The sequence below is a fragment of the Hydra vulgaris genome, chromosome 11, assembly GCF_038396675.1.
Source record: "Hydra vulgaris chromosome 11, alternate assembly HydraT2T_AEP".
In the NCBI taxonomy this organism is placed as follows: domain Eukaryota; kingdom Metazoa; phylum Cnidaria; class Hydrozoa; order Anthoathecata; family Hydridae; genus Hydra; species Hydra vulgaris.
Genome location: NC_088930.1, coordinates 15,661,190 through 15,677,438, shown reverse-complemented (window position 1 = coordinate 15,677,438; position 16,249 = coordinate 15,661,190). Strand labels below are relative to the sequence as shown.

Below are 16,249 nucleotides of genomic sequence, written 5' to 3'. Positions count from 1 at the left end.
ACAAGTCATTTTTAAACATCTTCACTTCCAACAAGGCTGCAAGCAACCATTTGAAGATATGCTCCAGAGTATTCCATACAAAGGTGGATCAGATATTTATAGAGATAAGAAATAGAATCAGGAGTAAAAAAGTGGCGAGCACGATAAAGAGATGCAGCCTTAGCAGATAATAATTATTGCCTATCATAATTATTCCTAAAATTGATTGAAACAATTATATTGGTAAAGTAACTGAAAAACAAAAAAAATAGTGCAGTTGTTTTTTGATGGCTTCGCTTAGTTCCATGTTCCAAAATGTGATTAAGCCAACATTTCATCTTGGAAATAAAAAAATTCACAACACATTAGACCTTGTGATAACAGAAACAAACTCAAGAATTTTTGATTTAACAAACCACCTGCCACTTTGACATCGATTAAATGGACATCATAATCTTACTTTTTATTATAGCAACGTTAAAAAATATAGGGAGTTAAAATTAAAATAAAACTAAAATAAAACTGGGAAAAACTTTTTGAAAACCTTAACGCAGGTTGTTACAATAAATGGTTATAACAATACAAAATGGCATGTAATCTATATATTCTGCAAGCAAGTATGAGTAAAATCATAAAAGCACCTTGACTTAATAACTGAAAATAAAATTGTGAATCAAGTGCAGGAATTCCAAACTTCAAGATCATAAATTATCAAGGGAATCAAAAAATACTAAATTACAAAAAAAATGTAAAATCCACGGTTCAAGAGTATGAGTATGAAATAGGTAAAAAATCACAAGAAAATCCTAAATTGATACGCCAATATATAAACTTGAAATGGAAGATGGATCAAGTTCAATAAATTAATCGGATATTATGAACGTACAAAATAACTTTTTTCATTCAGTTTTGCAAAAGGAAAATGATAAAAACCAATTTTTAATAAATCAATTCCTAAACCAATTGCAAATCCAGAAATGAACATTAACACTCTCATTAGAAAGTGAAGAAAATTGAATGTTTATAAGTCCACTGAGGAGGACAAAGTGCATCTGAGAGTTTTGATGGAATGTCTAATAGTATTGCAATTCAATTGATAATTATTTTTAATCAATCATACTTAAGTGGCATAATTCTAAAAGGAATAGTATTATTCCTTTATTTAAACAAGAGATAAATTTAAAGAAACAAACTATTGTCCAGTCTCATAAATGTCTGTTGTATGCAAAGTAACAAAAAGTATAAGAGATGCTTATTATTAAAAATATATTAAAAATAAATTAATATCAGATTCTCAGCATGGTTTTATTTGGAATATAAACTGATGTACAAAGGGTGTGACATAAAACAACATTTTTTGAAAATTTATGATGATACCCCTAAATGTGTTCTCTGTTATAAATTAATACTAGATTTAAAAAAAAATTTAAATGAAAAAATTTTTAGGGGTTGCAGCATTTCTCAACCGAAATCGAAATTTCGGCAAAACTTTTACCGTAATTCAAACCGAAATTTTGGCACAACCGAAATTTTTTAAAAGTAAGAAATAACGTGTTTAAACAATGCTCTTTTGATATTTGTTTTATTAAGAGTTGATTTGTTGTTATAAATGAAATGATGTAAATTAATAATTAAGAATATAATGTAAAATGTTAACTTGTAATTAATTAAAAAAATAATTTTTGAAATGTCAACAAAATTTTATTAAAACAAATTAAATTTTTTATAAAAACGCTACAAAGTTTTCAACAAAATTTGTTATAGAAAAAAAAAACGTTTACATTTTATATGAACGATGTTTATAGAATAAATTATAGAATTAGATTATAAGCGTTTATAATCATAAAATATGCATAACTTTATAAATTAAAAAAATAAATATATTAGATAGGTATATTAATAAATTTAATATTTATATTAATATATAATATTTATATATAAAAAATCAATTAAAAATCTGTCAATAAAGTTAAATTTGAAAAAAAATATCTATTATTTTAATAATGCTTTTTGAATTACGGTTTTTGGTTTGAAGTTAAACCGAAATTTCGGTTTTGGTTAAAAAGCAAAATTTTGGCCGAAGCCGAAATTTTCCAATCACTAGTGGTCGCTCAAGAGTCTTGAGCAACCACTGAAAATTTTTTTCATTAAAAATTTTTTTAAATTTAGCATTAATTTATTACATAGAACACAAATTTAGGGGGTATCATCATATATTTTTAAAAAAAGTTGTTTTATGACATACCTTTTAGTACAAATTTATTAATCTTTAGGTTTAATTACACAGTCTTTGAAATGTTGTCTTTCTATAGATTGCTTTTTTAGACTTCGACAAAGCTTTTGATGCAGTAACACACAAGAGATTGTTAAAGTTTAAAGCATACTGTAAAAATGAAGTTTTAATAAGGTGATTTAAAGCATATCTGAGTAATAAAACTCAAAGAGTTGTTCTTGGGATTCATAAATTGAATGAGTTATATATATAATTGCAGGAAAAGCAAATCTTTAATTCCACCTCTCTTGTATGGTTCAGACTTTGTCACCTCACCTAAAGACAAAGCTGAATTGTTTGCTAAAAACTTTTCATCAATATCGTCTCTTGATTCCACTATTTGCGTTCTACCTGATATTGCCAACAAACAGGTTGATCCATTGCTTGACATTCGTATCACTCCAGCTTCTATATCTAAAGTAATTTCCTGCCTAGACTCTTCTACAGCTTGTGGCCCGGACAACATACCTGTTATTGTCTTGCAGAAGTGTTCTCCGGAGCTGTCGTCTATACTCTCAAAACTATTCAACAAGTGCTTATCAAAGTCTTGTTTTCCAGCCTGCTGGAAAGCGGCATCTGTTATCCCTATCTTCAAAAATTCCGGAGAGCAATCTGATTCGTCTAACTACCGTCCCATTAGTCTTCTTCCTATTATAAGCAAGGTTTTTGAATCTTTAATTAACAAACACTTAATTTCTCATCTTGAATCTAATAACTTACTTTCTGACCATCAATATGGATTTCGATCTTCTTGTTCTACAGCTGATTTGCTAACAGTAATAACCGATAGGTTTTATCGTGCATTAGATAAAGGTGGAGAGGTTAAGGCCATCGCTCTTGACATTTCAAAAGCCTTTGATAAAGTTTGGCATGCTGGTCTTCTCCATAAGCTTTCTTCTTATGGTGTATCTGGCAACATCTTTAAGATTATTGAATCCTTCCTTTCCAATTGTAGTATAAAAGTTGTCCTCAATGGACAGCACTCTTCTTATTCTGTAATTTCAGGGGTTCTTCAAGGTTCAATCCTTGGCCCTATACTCTTTTTAATTTATATTAACGATCTTCCAGATATTCTCACTTTTAAGGTGGCATTGTTTGCTGATAATACTACCATTTATTCTTGTCATGATAAGAAACCAACAGTCTCTGATTGCTTGGAGGGGGCATTTGAGCTTGAAAAGGATCTCACTTTTGCTACAGCATTGGGCTCACAGTGGCTGGTGAACTTCAATACAGATAAAACTCTTTTTTCATTTTTTTCAGCCAATCGTTATGGCAATAAGTTAGATCTTCCTTTATTTATGAATGGTGATGTACTCGATGAGTCATCTACTCTTCATCTTCTGAGATTGACTCTTACTTCCAATCTTTCTTGGAAACCATATATCAAATCTGTTGCAAAATTAGCATCTGCTAAGGTTGCATCTCTTTATCGAGCTAGGCACTTTCTTACTTTGGATCCTATTCTCTATCTCTATAAATCTCAAATCCGGCCTTGTATGGAATACTGTTGCCATATCTGGGGCGGATCTTCTAATGATGCCCTTTCTCTTTTAGACAAGGTGCAAAAACGCATTGTAAACATAGTTGGACCTACTCTTGCAGCCAACCTTCAACCATTATCACATCGTCGTAATGTTGCTTCTCTTTTTTTTTTCTACAAATACTATAATGGGCACTGCTCTAAAGAGCTAGCGTCTCTTGTGCCATCTAGTAAAATTCATTCTCATATTACTCGCCATTCAATTAAGTGTCATCCTTTTTCTGTGACTGTTCCTAAGTGCTCCAAAAACTCTTATTCGTCTAGTTTTTTTCCTCGAACATCAGCTCTTTGGAATTCGCTTCCTTCATCTTGCTTTCATGATTCATATAATTTGCAATCTTTTAAGTCATCTGTCAATCGTTATCTTGCTCTACAATCTTCATCTTTTCTCTTCCAGTAACTTCAAATTTAATTAGTGGCTGCTTGCAGCCTTGTTGGAAGCAAAGATGTTTAAAAATAAGATTAGATAAATAAAGCATTGCTTTAAATACTTAGATGAAAACTTAATGAGACTGTTTTATTGTTTGTTAGTTCGTCCCCATTCCGAATTTGCTTCACCAATTTGGAATCCTTATTATAAAAAAGACAGCATTATTACTGAATTATTGACAAGAGTTAAGTGTTTAAAGGGTATGCGTTATGAAGAGCAATTAAAAGAATTTGAATTTGCATCATTAAAAAAGCAAAGGGAAATGGGAGATACCCAACATGAAGGTCATAATCAACGGTTGCACAAACAAAATATTCGTATTTCAGAAGCAAGAGGGAATTTATTTACAAATAAGATTGTTAATAAACGGAACAGTATAACCAATGAAGTCATTAATGCTGTCAATACTTTCAAAATTAAACTTGACAAATGTGAGAAAAATAACTAAAATTATGAGAAAAACAACTTAAGTTTTATTTTATTATTGATAAGGATTTTATTTTATTATTACGAATTTTATTTTATTATTATAAAAAATTTTATTTGTATTTTTATTTTGCTGGTAAAGTCACGTAACAGTAGTTGCGGGAATATTTATTTTTATCGTTCTACAAATTAATTGGAATTCTATTTAAAATTGTCACATTCAAAAAAAAAAATGGTTGTTGAATTTTAGGAACTTTAAACCCATTGGGAATTCCTCACATACACAGTGCCATTGGGCTAGCTAACACCTTGTATCATATATACAGTCAACACTAATAATAATAATAATAATAATAATAATAATAATAATAATAATAATAATAATGATAAAATCTAAAGCAAAGTTTTACAATAATATAAGCAAAACAGAGTTTATTAATTATAAGATTTTTTCACATAATACGAAAAACATGCTTAATTAGGAGAAATTTGGTTATTTGTAAAGTTAATATTAACTAAAAATTGGAGTGTTTACTTGATTCTTACTTTTTTTAAACTTTAGGTTAAGAGTCCTCTATATTAGTATTATATCAATTAAACTATAGGGTAAGGGAATAATGCAGTTGTTGTGTAGGGGTAGAGCGCTTGCCTCATAAGTGAGAAGTTTTGAGTACGATCTCTACCATGTCCCTGGCAGTACTGCGCTCAACTTGTTTCTCCGCGCAGCGACCTTATTTGTTAAGGTTTTTTCATCTTACATGAATTATGCTAAGTTACAAAATAAGTGACCAAATGCAGGCACTGCTGACTTTTCAATTTTTAGCCTTTTTTTTTGAAATTTGAATTAAAGTAAAATGAATATTTTTGCAAAAAGATTTGCAATAAATTTGCCATATCTAGTTTTTTTTTTGTGTGCAAATTCTTCATAACTATTATACTAAGTAAATGATAAACTTATACATTTTTCAAACCTGGAATAAGCAAATGCGATCCAAATAAAATAAAATAAATATAATTTGAACATCAAGGCTATATTTATGGAGTTTCCATATATAAATTTGTTTTGATGTATAACAAACTAAAACTACCTAATGGCCTTTGTTTAAAATCAATCACTCAGTCAATCCAATTTACTTTACAACAAAGCTTTCTTTTAATTTAGCATTAATAAGTTGCTTTTGAAAAAAGCGACATAAACTACATAAACTTATTAATAATAAAAAACAAAACAAAAAAGGTGTATAAAAATTACTTTTTAAATGATAAATTTTCGAATAAATGTCAAAGTTTGAGCAATGAAAAGTGACAGCTTTTTTGACAAACACTGATTTCTAATTACAAACTAACACTATTCTTATACACACAAACAACAAAACCAAAAATACAAAAAGGCCTAAAAAAAACTGAAGTTGTGATAAAGTCACCAATGAGTTCATCAACAACAAAAACAACATTTTTGTAAACAAAGCATGGAAACAATCAGTGTCAATCTTTTACTTTAAAATACAAAAAGAGTTATGTCTGACTAAACAAGATTAAAGACCAAAAGTACAAACCTAATCTTAAGTAAATTACATCTGCATAGATACTCAGAAATATGTAATCAGTAGTTTAAAAAAAAAAAAGATTTAAAATTTTTTTTTACTAACAATAGAAATTAAAATTTAAATAAATTAAACTGCTTCTTGTCGAATGCAACTTCACTAAACAATATGCGGAACCAACTTAAATTGATCCTGGTTAAAGGAAATCAACCACATATCATATGTTTAATTGAATCCTGGTTCAATAAGAAAAAGTTTATCTTTTTGTCTTATTACGCTCATCAAAATAAAAATGGAATCAGTAAAGATTAGAGGTAGAGGGGTAGTGATTTACATTAAAAAAGATATTCCATACTAGAAATACATTTTGAACAATTAAATAGCTCTATAATTGAATCTATATGGTGTGAAATAAAACTGCACTGAAATCACTCACTATATACTGCTGTTAATAAATCCATAAAAACTGCTATCCAACTAATTAAATCAGTTATTAGTATAATCAGTATTATGTCTTTTAAGAACAGGTGATTTTAATTACTGCTGGGACATTAACGGAGGATTAAATCGTTCATTTCAATCTAGCATAGAACTTTTAGACATTCTTAATTCTGATTTCTTAGTACAATCAGTGTTAGAACCAAACCAATGTTATAAACTTTTAAAAACAACATCATTGATCTAATAATTACAAATAACCTAAATAACAAGATCTACACAAAAAAAACTTCGTTTAACTCTCACCTTGGACTTTTACCCAAATAATTTAGGGTATAACAGGACTAGTTAAACAATTTTTACTAAATTTATCAGATCTCATGAACAGTGTGTTGCATTTACATAATTTTTTTACTATTGGAAAGATATTTTAACCTGGTAAAAGTTGGTTCGAATAAAAGTATAACTTTTGATTTGTTTGAGAAGATATTGCTTTAAGTTTAAGCTGCTCAGCCTGCCCCAACAGGGTAAGTTGAGCAACTGTGTGAATCAAGTTGAGCAATCAACAAATAAATGAAAATGCATGATATGGAATAGCAATAAAAAGAAGTGGAATAGCAAAAAATTATATAACAATATAAACAAAAGTTCTGAGTTCTGAAAATCATTTGTATGCAAAAGAAAACACACTCAATACAATGCTAAAATATAATTACAAAAACCTCAAACTCTCTTTTTTTCTTTCAACGAAAAAAACAGGAGTAATAAAAAAAAATCACATAAGATTAAAAATGTTATACACATTTTAAAATTTCAAAGCTTTAGGAAAGACTATTCTGAATGCAGGCGATTCCTTGAGTAAAAATGGGATTTGAACAAAATGATTCCATTTTAATTTACTTTGTTTATTAAAATTGAGAAGTAAAATTCCAATTTTACTTCTCAATTTTAATAAACAAAATAAAAACACAAATGAAACTTTTTGAACATAATCTAGGTGTTTGTATATAAAATATTTTGATTTTAAAAGCATTTTCAATCACATTTTTTTTATTTCAATATTAATTTTAAATAGGTAGTGTGTAGTGGAAATGGTAATTGTGATTGTCAGCAGGGCGGATGCAACTGTAATACAGGCTACAGCGGAACATACTGCGAAACTTGTGTAGTAAGTTGTGTGTAGTAAAAGTTTAACAAATGTTTGTTGTTACTTTTTTACTTTCTAAAATAAACTATAATATATATTTTTAAGACATGTCCAGAGATATGCAACAACCAAACTCGCCAAAATTGTATCCTATGTAATAACTTTAATGATGAGATAAATTACAATAAAATTGATGTTAATTGTACAAACTGCAATCTTTATCCAATGATCAATGTGACTAATGCACAGCAGTGTTCTATTATTTTAAACTCAACATGTAAAGTTTTTTACAGTATCACATATCAAGTTTCAAATCAGTTATCCAGTGAAATCACTCAAGTACAAACAACCTTGTGTATGTTAATGTTTTATGATTTTTTAACTATCTGCAAGAAAGTTCTTTTTGTGATATATAAAAATATGATTTTAAATGGTTTTTAATTCTGCTTTATTGTAAGTCTTTTTTTTTTAGCGTGTGCTGCTGCACTTGTAGCAAACAAGGACATTCTTCCTATTGTATTAGGAATAGTTGGTGGAATATTGTTGCTGGGAATTCTTCTTTTGTTAATATGGAAGCTTCTTGTGACACTTCATGTAAGTATATCCATTTTATAAATTAGTTGTCCTCCAAAACATAAGCAACCAAATAAATAATTATATATTTTTAACTTTAATTACTGAGTTTAGTTTTTCATGCATTGATATTTTAATGTAAAAATTTGGTCTTCCAAAATATTAGCAACTTTTTTTTAACTGCTAAAAAAAGTACTAAAATCTATAATTAATGGCATATCCTTTAGTTTTTAGGATCAAAGCGGATCTTTTAGCATAGACTTGATAAGTGTATAAATTTTTTCCTTGTGTTATCTCATTCCATGTGACTTTGATAGCGTTATTTAGCTCATCAACATTTTTGAAGTTTTGCGTTTTAAAGAAAGAATAACTTGATGCCATAAATTTTCAGTTGAACTCAGGTTAGGTGATTGCTAGTCACTTCATTACTTCAATTTAATTAGTTGCAAACCATTGTTTAACTATTTCAGATGTGTGCTTCAGGTCATTGTGTATTTATATACAAAAGTTCAAAAGTATTTTTACTACTAGTTTTTGCTTACAAATAAATATTGACATATGCGGTAGTGGTGTAGTGGTAAGAGCGCTCGCTTCATAAGCGAGAGGTTCGGAGTTCGACTCCCACCACGTCCCTGGAAGTACCGCGCTCAACGTAGTTTCTCCGCGCAGCGGCCTTGCTTGGAAAGGTTCGTGTTTCGGAGTTAAAGAGTTGAGAGAGGGTTGTACCACGAATAACAACTAAAAAAAAAAAAAAAAAAAAAAAAAAATGAGTAGCCTTCTCGACTGTAGTGGCCCCCCCTCGGGCCTTGGGGAGGTGAATAATTTAAAAAAAAAAAAAAAAAAAAAAAAAAAAGGTGAAGATCATTTATTTATTTTTTATTAAATGTACATTAGTTTTTACTGCAGTATTAAATTTTTATTGGACTTAGCATTAATATATTTTAAATAATTATTTTTCAATTTTGCTTGGGTCAAAAGTATTTTTACTTTCAATTATATTTGAAAAAAAAAAGTGAAAAAATGAAGTTTAGGTACATCTTTGAGGCATTAAGTTGACAAGCTTGATTAGTTTGTCTATTAGGATATTTTTCTATTTTTGGTGAAAAGCTGCAAACAAATTCTTTTTTTAGTAAAATTTCCTTCTCTAACTTGGCGATCAAGCTCCTCCCATAAATTTTCAATGGGATTTATATCAGGATTTTGGCTAGACCAGTCCATAACTCAGACTTTATTAGATGTGAACCAATTTTTCACAGCCTTTGAAGTGTGTTTAGGGTCATTATTCTGCTGGAAACACCATCTTTGATGCATTTTTGCTTTAACATGTGGTAGCATATGATTTTTCATCAAATCAGTATAGTATTTGGCATCCTTGATGCCCTCAATTTGAACTAATGGCCCTACACAATCACAGTAAAAATATCCTGACACTATGTCACTACTACCTCCCTATTTTATGTTTGGCACAGTGTACCAGGGGTATTCTCTTTTATTTTTTATTTAGCTAAGACTTAGTTCATCGAGCACTTTTTTGATTGTATATGCACAAAACAGTATCACTACATATATATATATATATATATATATATATATATATATATATATATATATATATATATATATATATATATATATACATATATATATATATATATATATATATATATATATATATATATATATATATATATATATATATATATATATATATATATATATATATTAGATGCCACACCTACAAGTAAGTTTTAAAAAAAAAGTTTTATATTTTATTGTTTGAAATTCCTCGAATTATCATTCCATATTGTGTTTATTTTTTTGTATTGCAACTCTTAAACAATTTAAATACATCATAGTTTGTTACATATCTAATACATTGTTATCGTTCATTGATAAAAACGTAATTCTTTTATATGATGTGAAATTTTTTGCTTTATTGAAATATTGAAAAAGTCATGCGAAAAATTATTTATAGTAGTCAGTGGCGCGTTAGCTCTATGCTGGGGCTTAGAGACAAAATGAGCTGATAACTGGAGTTTAAGTGCAATTCTAAAATTTCTCTGAAATTTATAACTTATATCACGCATCTAAAATAGGCAGGACAACTACAATAACTTACGATTATATTAACATTAATAATATTGTTTTTGTTGTTTTTATTATCGTTTTCATCATTTTTATTGTTTTTAAACTTAAACAGGATAAAAAAGAGTTTGAAAAGTATACAACTGGTCAAATAAAAAGTAACTGGGAAGAGGTAAGTAACCGTTATACTCATTCAAATTTTTTTTAAAGTTTTGTTATAGTTTTATTATAGTTTTTTTTATTTATTTTTTTTTTTTTTATTTATTTATTTTTTTTTTATTTATTAGTTTTTATTCAATTTTATAATTAAAATAACAGCGTTTGTAAATTTAAGGTTTTTTTTTGTAGGCTGAAAATCCGATTTATCAGCAAGCGAAACAAGAGTTTCACAATCCGGTTTTTGCTGGCAATTAATATAAACTTTATTTTATTAGTTGTATGTTATTTATTAAACTTAGTGAATGGATCTTATTTTTAATTTTTAGTTTGCCTTGTTCATTGAAAAAACAAGTTTTACTATATTTTATCTGAGTATGGTTTTGTGCTTCATTTTTCATATTTTATAAATGTATATGTAAATATATATTTATTTATTTATTTTTAAAACTATATTTTTTGTAAGTGTTTTTCAACATTTTGACTTTTTAATTTTGATTTTGTTTAATTAAGACTTAAATACATAACTTTTTAGTTTTGATTTTGTTTAATATATATTTAGACTTTTTTTAGTAATTCTTTTAAAAGATATCATGGTTTTAAGAAACTTTTTTTTTGCTTAAATTTAACACCATGCGCAAGTTATTTTAACTTAGACTTATCTTGAAAAAATGTTAATAAAGACTAATGATGTATAAAAGAATAAATTAGTCTAAGTTAAGTTCCTCTTTGATTTTGCTGAAGTAAGCGTATAAGAAAACTCACAGCATGAAGATGATGTGTTGCAACTTTTAAAACTTTTAGAAAACATTTTTAGTGGACGGATTGCTTAATTAGGCAATAAATATAAGTTACATTTTTTATTCATGGAAGAATATATGTATTTTTACACATCCTTCGTATTATTTAAATCATAATAAACAAGTCTACAAAAAGATACTCGACAAACCACTATGTTACCACTTATATACTGATAGTTTTACATTCGAAATAGATGCTTTCGTTAATATTTTTCTTTTTAGCCAGAGATTTTGAAAGTTAATATTTATATTTTGAGATATATTTTTTCTTGTAAAAGTTGGCATTTTTGATTTTCAAAAAGTCTTTAAACATAAAGTAATATATTATCTTTAAAATCTCTTACACAATATTGACCGTCCTCGCAGTCAAAAAATTACTTGATTATGCGAAAATTCAATAGTGCGAGTTGATACCATCTTATATTGGGGAAACAAATGATTAGTTGAGTTAGTAAAACAGAAAAAACCCTTCAAAAAGTGTATTAAGGTGGCAGTACAGTAATAAGAAAAAAATGTGTATGCAACTTTTACAAATGTTTTTTTTTTCTTACAAATTGTTTAATATACTATTAGAAATTTGAAAAAGTGTTTAATTATTTTTTATTAATCATTAAAGGTCAAATGGTGTAAAGGGCGACGAAGAGTTTTCAGCAACCGTTCATAATTTAAATTTTGGCAGGTAATATATTATGTATGTCATTGTGTCGTGGACTAAATGATTTAAGGTCAAAAACTCGATAGGTCTAAAACTCGAAAGAATATTAGTATTTTTGTAAATTAGGGCAAAAATAGAGGAATTAAGGGCACAACATCTTTAAAGAGTACTAAACTAGAGAAGCAATAAAGATTTTTCCAATGTACGTTGTAAATACTAATACAATAAATAAGTGGGCCAAATTTCAAATCAATTTGATAATTAGTTTTAAAACTATCTCCGTCGTCAGCCCAAACAACATGATTTTGAGGAAAATGCTAGTAAAAAAAAAAGGTAAACAAAGTTCAAAATTCTTCACTAACATTATATTTTGATCATTAAAACTATCTTGTATTACTATTAACATATTTTTTCTTGATTTTATTTTATGGTTACATAGTTTTTCTACTTCTAGGACTTTTTTGGTGTCCTTACACGGCGTTAATTTTTGGCCAAAAATTTTTCAGCGCGAATTATTCGTGCGACTATTAAAAGAAAATGTAGTGTAGACTAGAATATTTTTACGTTTGGTTCAATGTACACTAAAGTATTCAGTTAAGTAACCAAGGATCATGGCTTAATTGGTCAAAAGTTGAATGTTTTAATGTGTTAATATGTTGAAATATGAGTTATATTTTTTGTTCATGGAAGAATATTTGTATTTTTATACATTCTTCGTATTATTTTAATCATAATAAATAATTCTTCAAAAAGATGCTCGAAAAAACTTTTGATATTGATTGGTCTATTAAAATCGAGGTCCATCAATATGGAATCGTTTCCAAAATAAAAATATTAAAGACCTAAAAAGCATTTCATCGTTGTTTTTTTTCAACAAACTAAAATGCATCTCCTTAATTCCTGACATATATATTATAGTTTACAGTATTTGTTTTCAGATTTTTTTGTATTTTTTCTTCTTATTTATTTTTTATTTTTTTCTTCTTATGTGTTTTAATTTTATTAAATTTTTTATTTTTCTTTAAAAATCAAAGTGTTTTTTTATTTTTATTTCAATAGTGACAAAAGGGGCTCTATGAAAAGGTTGTGATGATAAACACATCATCCTTACCTTCTTTGAGTCCCTGACTTATTATAACAGTATATATATATATTATAAATTAAAAAGATTAAAAACGTTTTTTGTAAAGGTTTTTTATGTTTACAATGTTATTTATTTTATATGAAAAATTGTAATATTGTTTAATCAGCGAAATAAAAGTTAAATAAATAAAATAATAAAAAAAACATGGTTTCCACCTACTATCAATGTAAGTGTAAAAACGCGCGCAAACTGATAATCGGGAGATTTTTAAACAAAAATTAACGCCGTTTTTAAACAAAAATTAACGCCAAAAAATTACCTGTTACGTAAACTACAATTTTGGCCATTAATTCTAAATGTCATTCCAAACATATTTAAAAAGTTATTTAAAAATTGTTGCCAATCATAGAGTTTAGCAAAAACAGCTGATCCTACTTCCATACTTATAGCTGTTCTTTCAACATGATGCATAGTCAGAGCCGACAACGACCTCGGGCCAAGGGGGCATTCCCTCCCCCCCTTTTTTTCTAGAGAACCTTTTTTTATTATTAGAAAATTCTAGATATGGAAGACTTTTCTTAGAAAATGACGATTATGCCCCTCCACTACAAAACTCGTGTCGTCGGCCATAATAGTTTAGACATCTCTTATAGTTTGATTTAGCGATTCATTGAAAATCTGTTTTTTTTCCATGTAAACATTTTTCGGGAAAGTAGTTAGAAGAAATGATCATAATATAAGAAATATATAGCGACTACAATGTTTGATAGCTTACACAACAGCTAGAATAAAAAAATTCAATTATTTGTCATTTTTCCAGCCAATTTTTTAGACTGGCATTTGTACCATTAACCTTTTGGCGCGCAAATAAAACTGATGGCAATCTTTTACCCAATTCACGAAATGCTACAACATTAGGGTCTTTATCAAGTGGTTTATGCCAAACACGCTTATGTTTAACTAGATTATTTTGTTTTGCATTAGAGATCTTTTTAATAATATAATAGGTAATATATTAATATAGTATATAGTATAATAATATAGTAGATAATAATAAAATAGTAGTAGATAAATAAATAAACAGTTTCTCATAAACAATCATTGCGACATGTTTTTAGTCCAATACCTAGACTTACTTGAAGAACTAAAATGTAAATTTACATAATCTTCACATTCTAGACATTTAAGAAGCGTAGCTAAGTTTTTAGGTAAAATAAATCTCATAATGAAGTTAAAATCTTCTTTTATATTTTAAAGATCCTGTACAACTTCTTTGTTCAACAACTTATTGAAGGAGGATAGGGATATTGAAGAAGGATTGAATATTTTCAATTGAACGCTTTAATCAAGTCAATGAACAAGAAGCAAAGCTGAATAGCAATACATTGTTTTATACAGTCATTATAGATGCAATTTGTAGTATAGTTTCATTGTAATAACGCGTAACAACAGAAAAATCAAAGGGTTGCTATAACGGGTGATGCGGAAGTTATCGGACAAAATAAAAACGTCAATAACTTATTTATAAATAAAAAAACAAACTACTATTATATTTTTTTTAAATAAAGCATTTATCTTTTAATAAAAATATATTAATTTTTATATGAAAAAACACCACCATCTGCAATTGATCTCAATTTTGCTCTGACGTCTTTCATATGCGACTGTAAAAAGTTTAAATCAATTTCTTGTAGTTTTAGTTTAATGCGATCAATCAAAACTTGCTCTGTTGAATCTCCCTTGTAAACCTTCTGTGCCAAATGTCCCCAAAAATTTTCAATTGGTCGTGCTTAAGGCACATTTGGGGGATTGGATTCTTTGTCAACGTAATAGACATATTGGTCCATCCAATTTAGAAAATCTTTAGAATAATGAGAACTTGCTAAATCTGGCCAAAATAAATAGTTAAAGTCTCCATGATACTTGTGAATACTAACATTCATTAATATAGATTGATGAATTGATCGCTACAGCCTTGGAAGTGCGAAACAATGACTCGGACATACCACGTTCAAATATGGCTATCCACATTAATAATTTTTTTGGAAATTTCTCTTTTCCTTAAAACGAACACTTTCTGGGCATGTCTTTTTGTTTTTTGTGTAGTATCCAAAATTTCCAGGCATGTTGTCCCCTGCAAAACAAAAGTATTTTTCGTCATCGATGACTAGAAGCGATTTTGTGTTATAAAGTTGGTTAACTAGTTTCCTGCTTCTTTTCTTTGCCTTTATTTCTTGTTCTATAGTCTATTTTGGAGTCTTTTCACGTTTTCTATATTTAATATTCATTTTTTTTAACTGACGACCAATTGTCGATTGATTTACACCGAATTTAATACCTATTTTTCTCTGACTGACCCCTTTTCGATTGTTGACAAGTCTCGTTAATTCGGCTTTCTTTTTTCTAGTCCAGGATGTCGGACGGCCAGGGTGCTTTCTATCAGAAAACGATTGAACAGTATCAAATCTTTTTAGGTTATCATATATTGTACTTCGAGCAAATCTTTCCTTTTCAAAATGATTTACGATTTTATTTTATTTTTTATATTAGGTTAATTTACAAAAAACATATTTAGTAGCTTTCGAAAAGATTCTTGTTCAGCTGCATTTAACCTCATTTTAAATAATTGTGTTTCAAATAATAAAGTTTATATTTTATAGAACGTTTATGCCTACGCATAAAACCACAAAAACTAATTATTATGCTCAAATAATGAAATTAAGATTTGTCCGATAACTTCCGCATCACCCGTTAGATAAAAATGAATACTGAATCATTTTAAACAAATATTAAATGATACCAAAGTTTTATTTTGCAATCCAAGAAAAAATTAGGAATCTACTATGATTTTATTGATAAAAAAATGAGTTTTTGAAAAAATGGTTTTTTAATTTTTAATTACTGAACTATCCCCTTAAAAAATGTTAAAAAAGAAACCTTGGTTTATAAATACTTTTAAAAATAAGGTTTTAACGTTGTAAAACGGTATATAAACAAACTTGGAATTGTTGGAGTCAACCGATTCAGGTTCTTTGCAAATATTTGAAAAGATGACCTAACTGAATGGCCATTAGTTCAATATCATGATGTTTATTATTATTCAATAAAAAGTCCTAA

General features: G+C 27.9%; 1 protein-coding gene across 2 annotated transcripts in view; it reads left to right on the top strand.

Annotated features, from left to right (window-relative positions):
• The window catches only part of LOC101238114 (integrin beta-PS), a 44,153-nt gene extending 33,185 nt beyond the window's left edge, over nucleotides 1-10,968 (top strand). For both annotated transcript variants that reach the window (XM_065810256.1, XM_065810255.1), the window contains 5 exons: nucleotides 7,708-7,800; nucleotides 7,885-8,134; nucleotides 8,252-8,373; nucleotides 10,553-10,609; nucleotides 10,786-10,968. In XM_065810256.1, coding sequence (XP_065666328.1) covers nucleotides 7,708-7,800; nucleotides 7,885-8,134; nucleotides 8,252-8,373; nucleotides 10,553-10,609; nucleotides 10,786-10,851 — 588 coding nt within the window. In that variant the 3' untranslated portion in view covers nucleotides 10,852-10,968. The remainder of the gene's footprint in view (nucleotides 1-7,707; nucleotides 7,801-7,884; nucleotides 8,135-8,251; nucleotides 8,374-10,552; nucleotides 10,610-10,785) is intronic.
• Nucleotides 10,969-16,249: the final 5,281 nt, after the last annotated feature.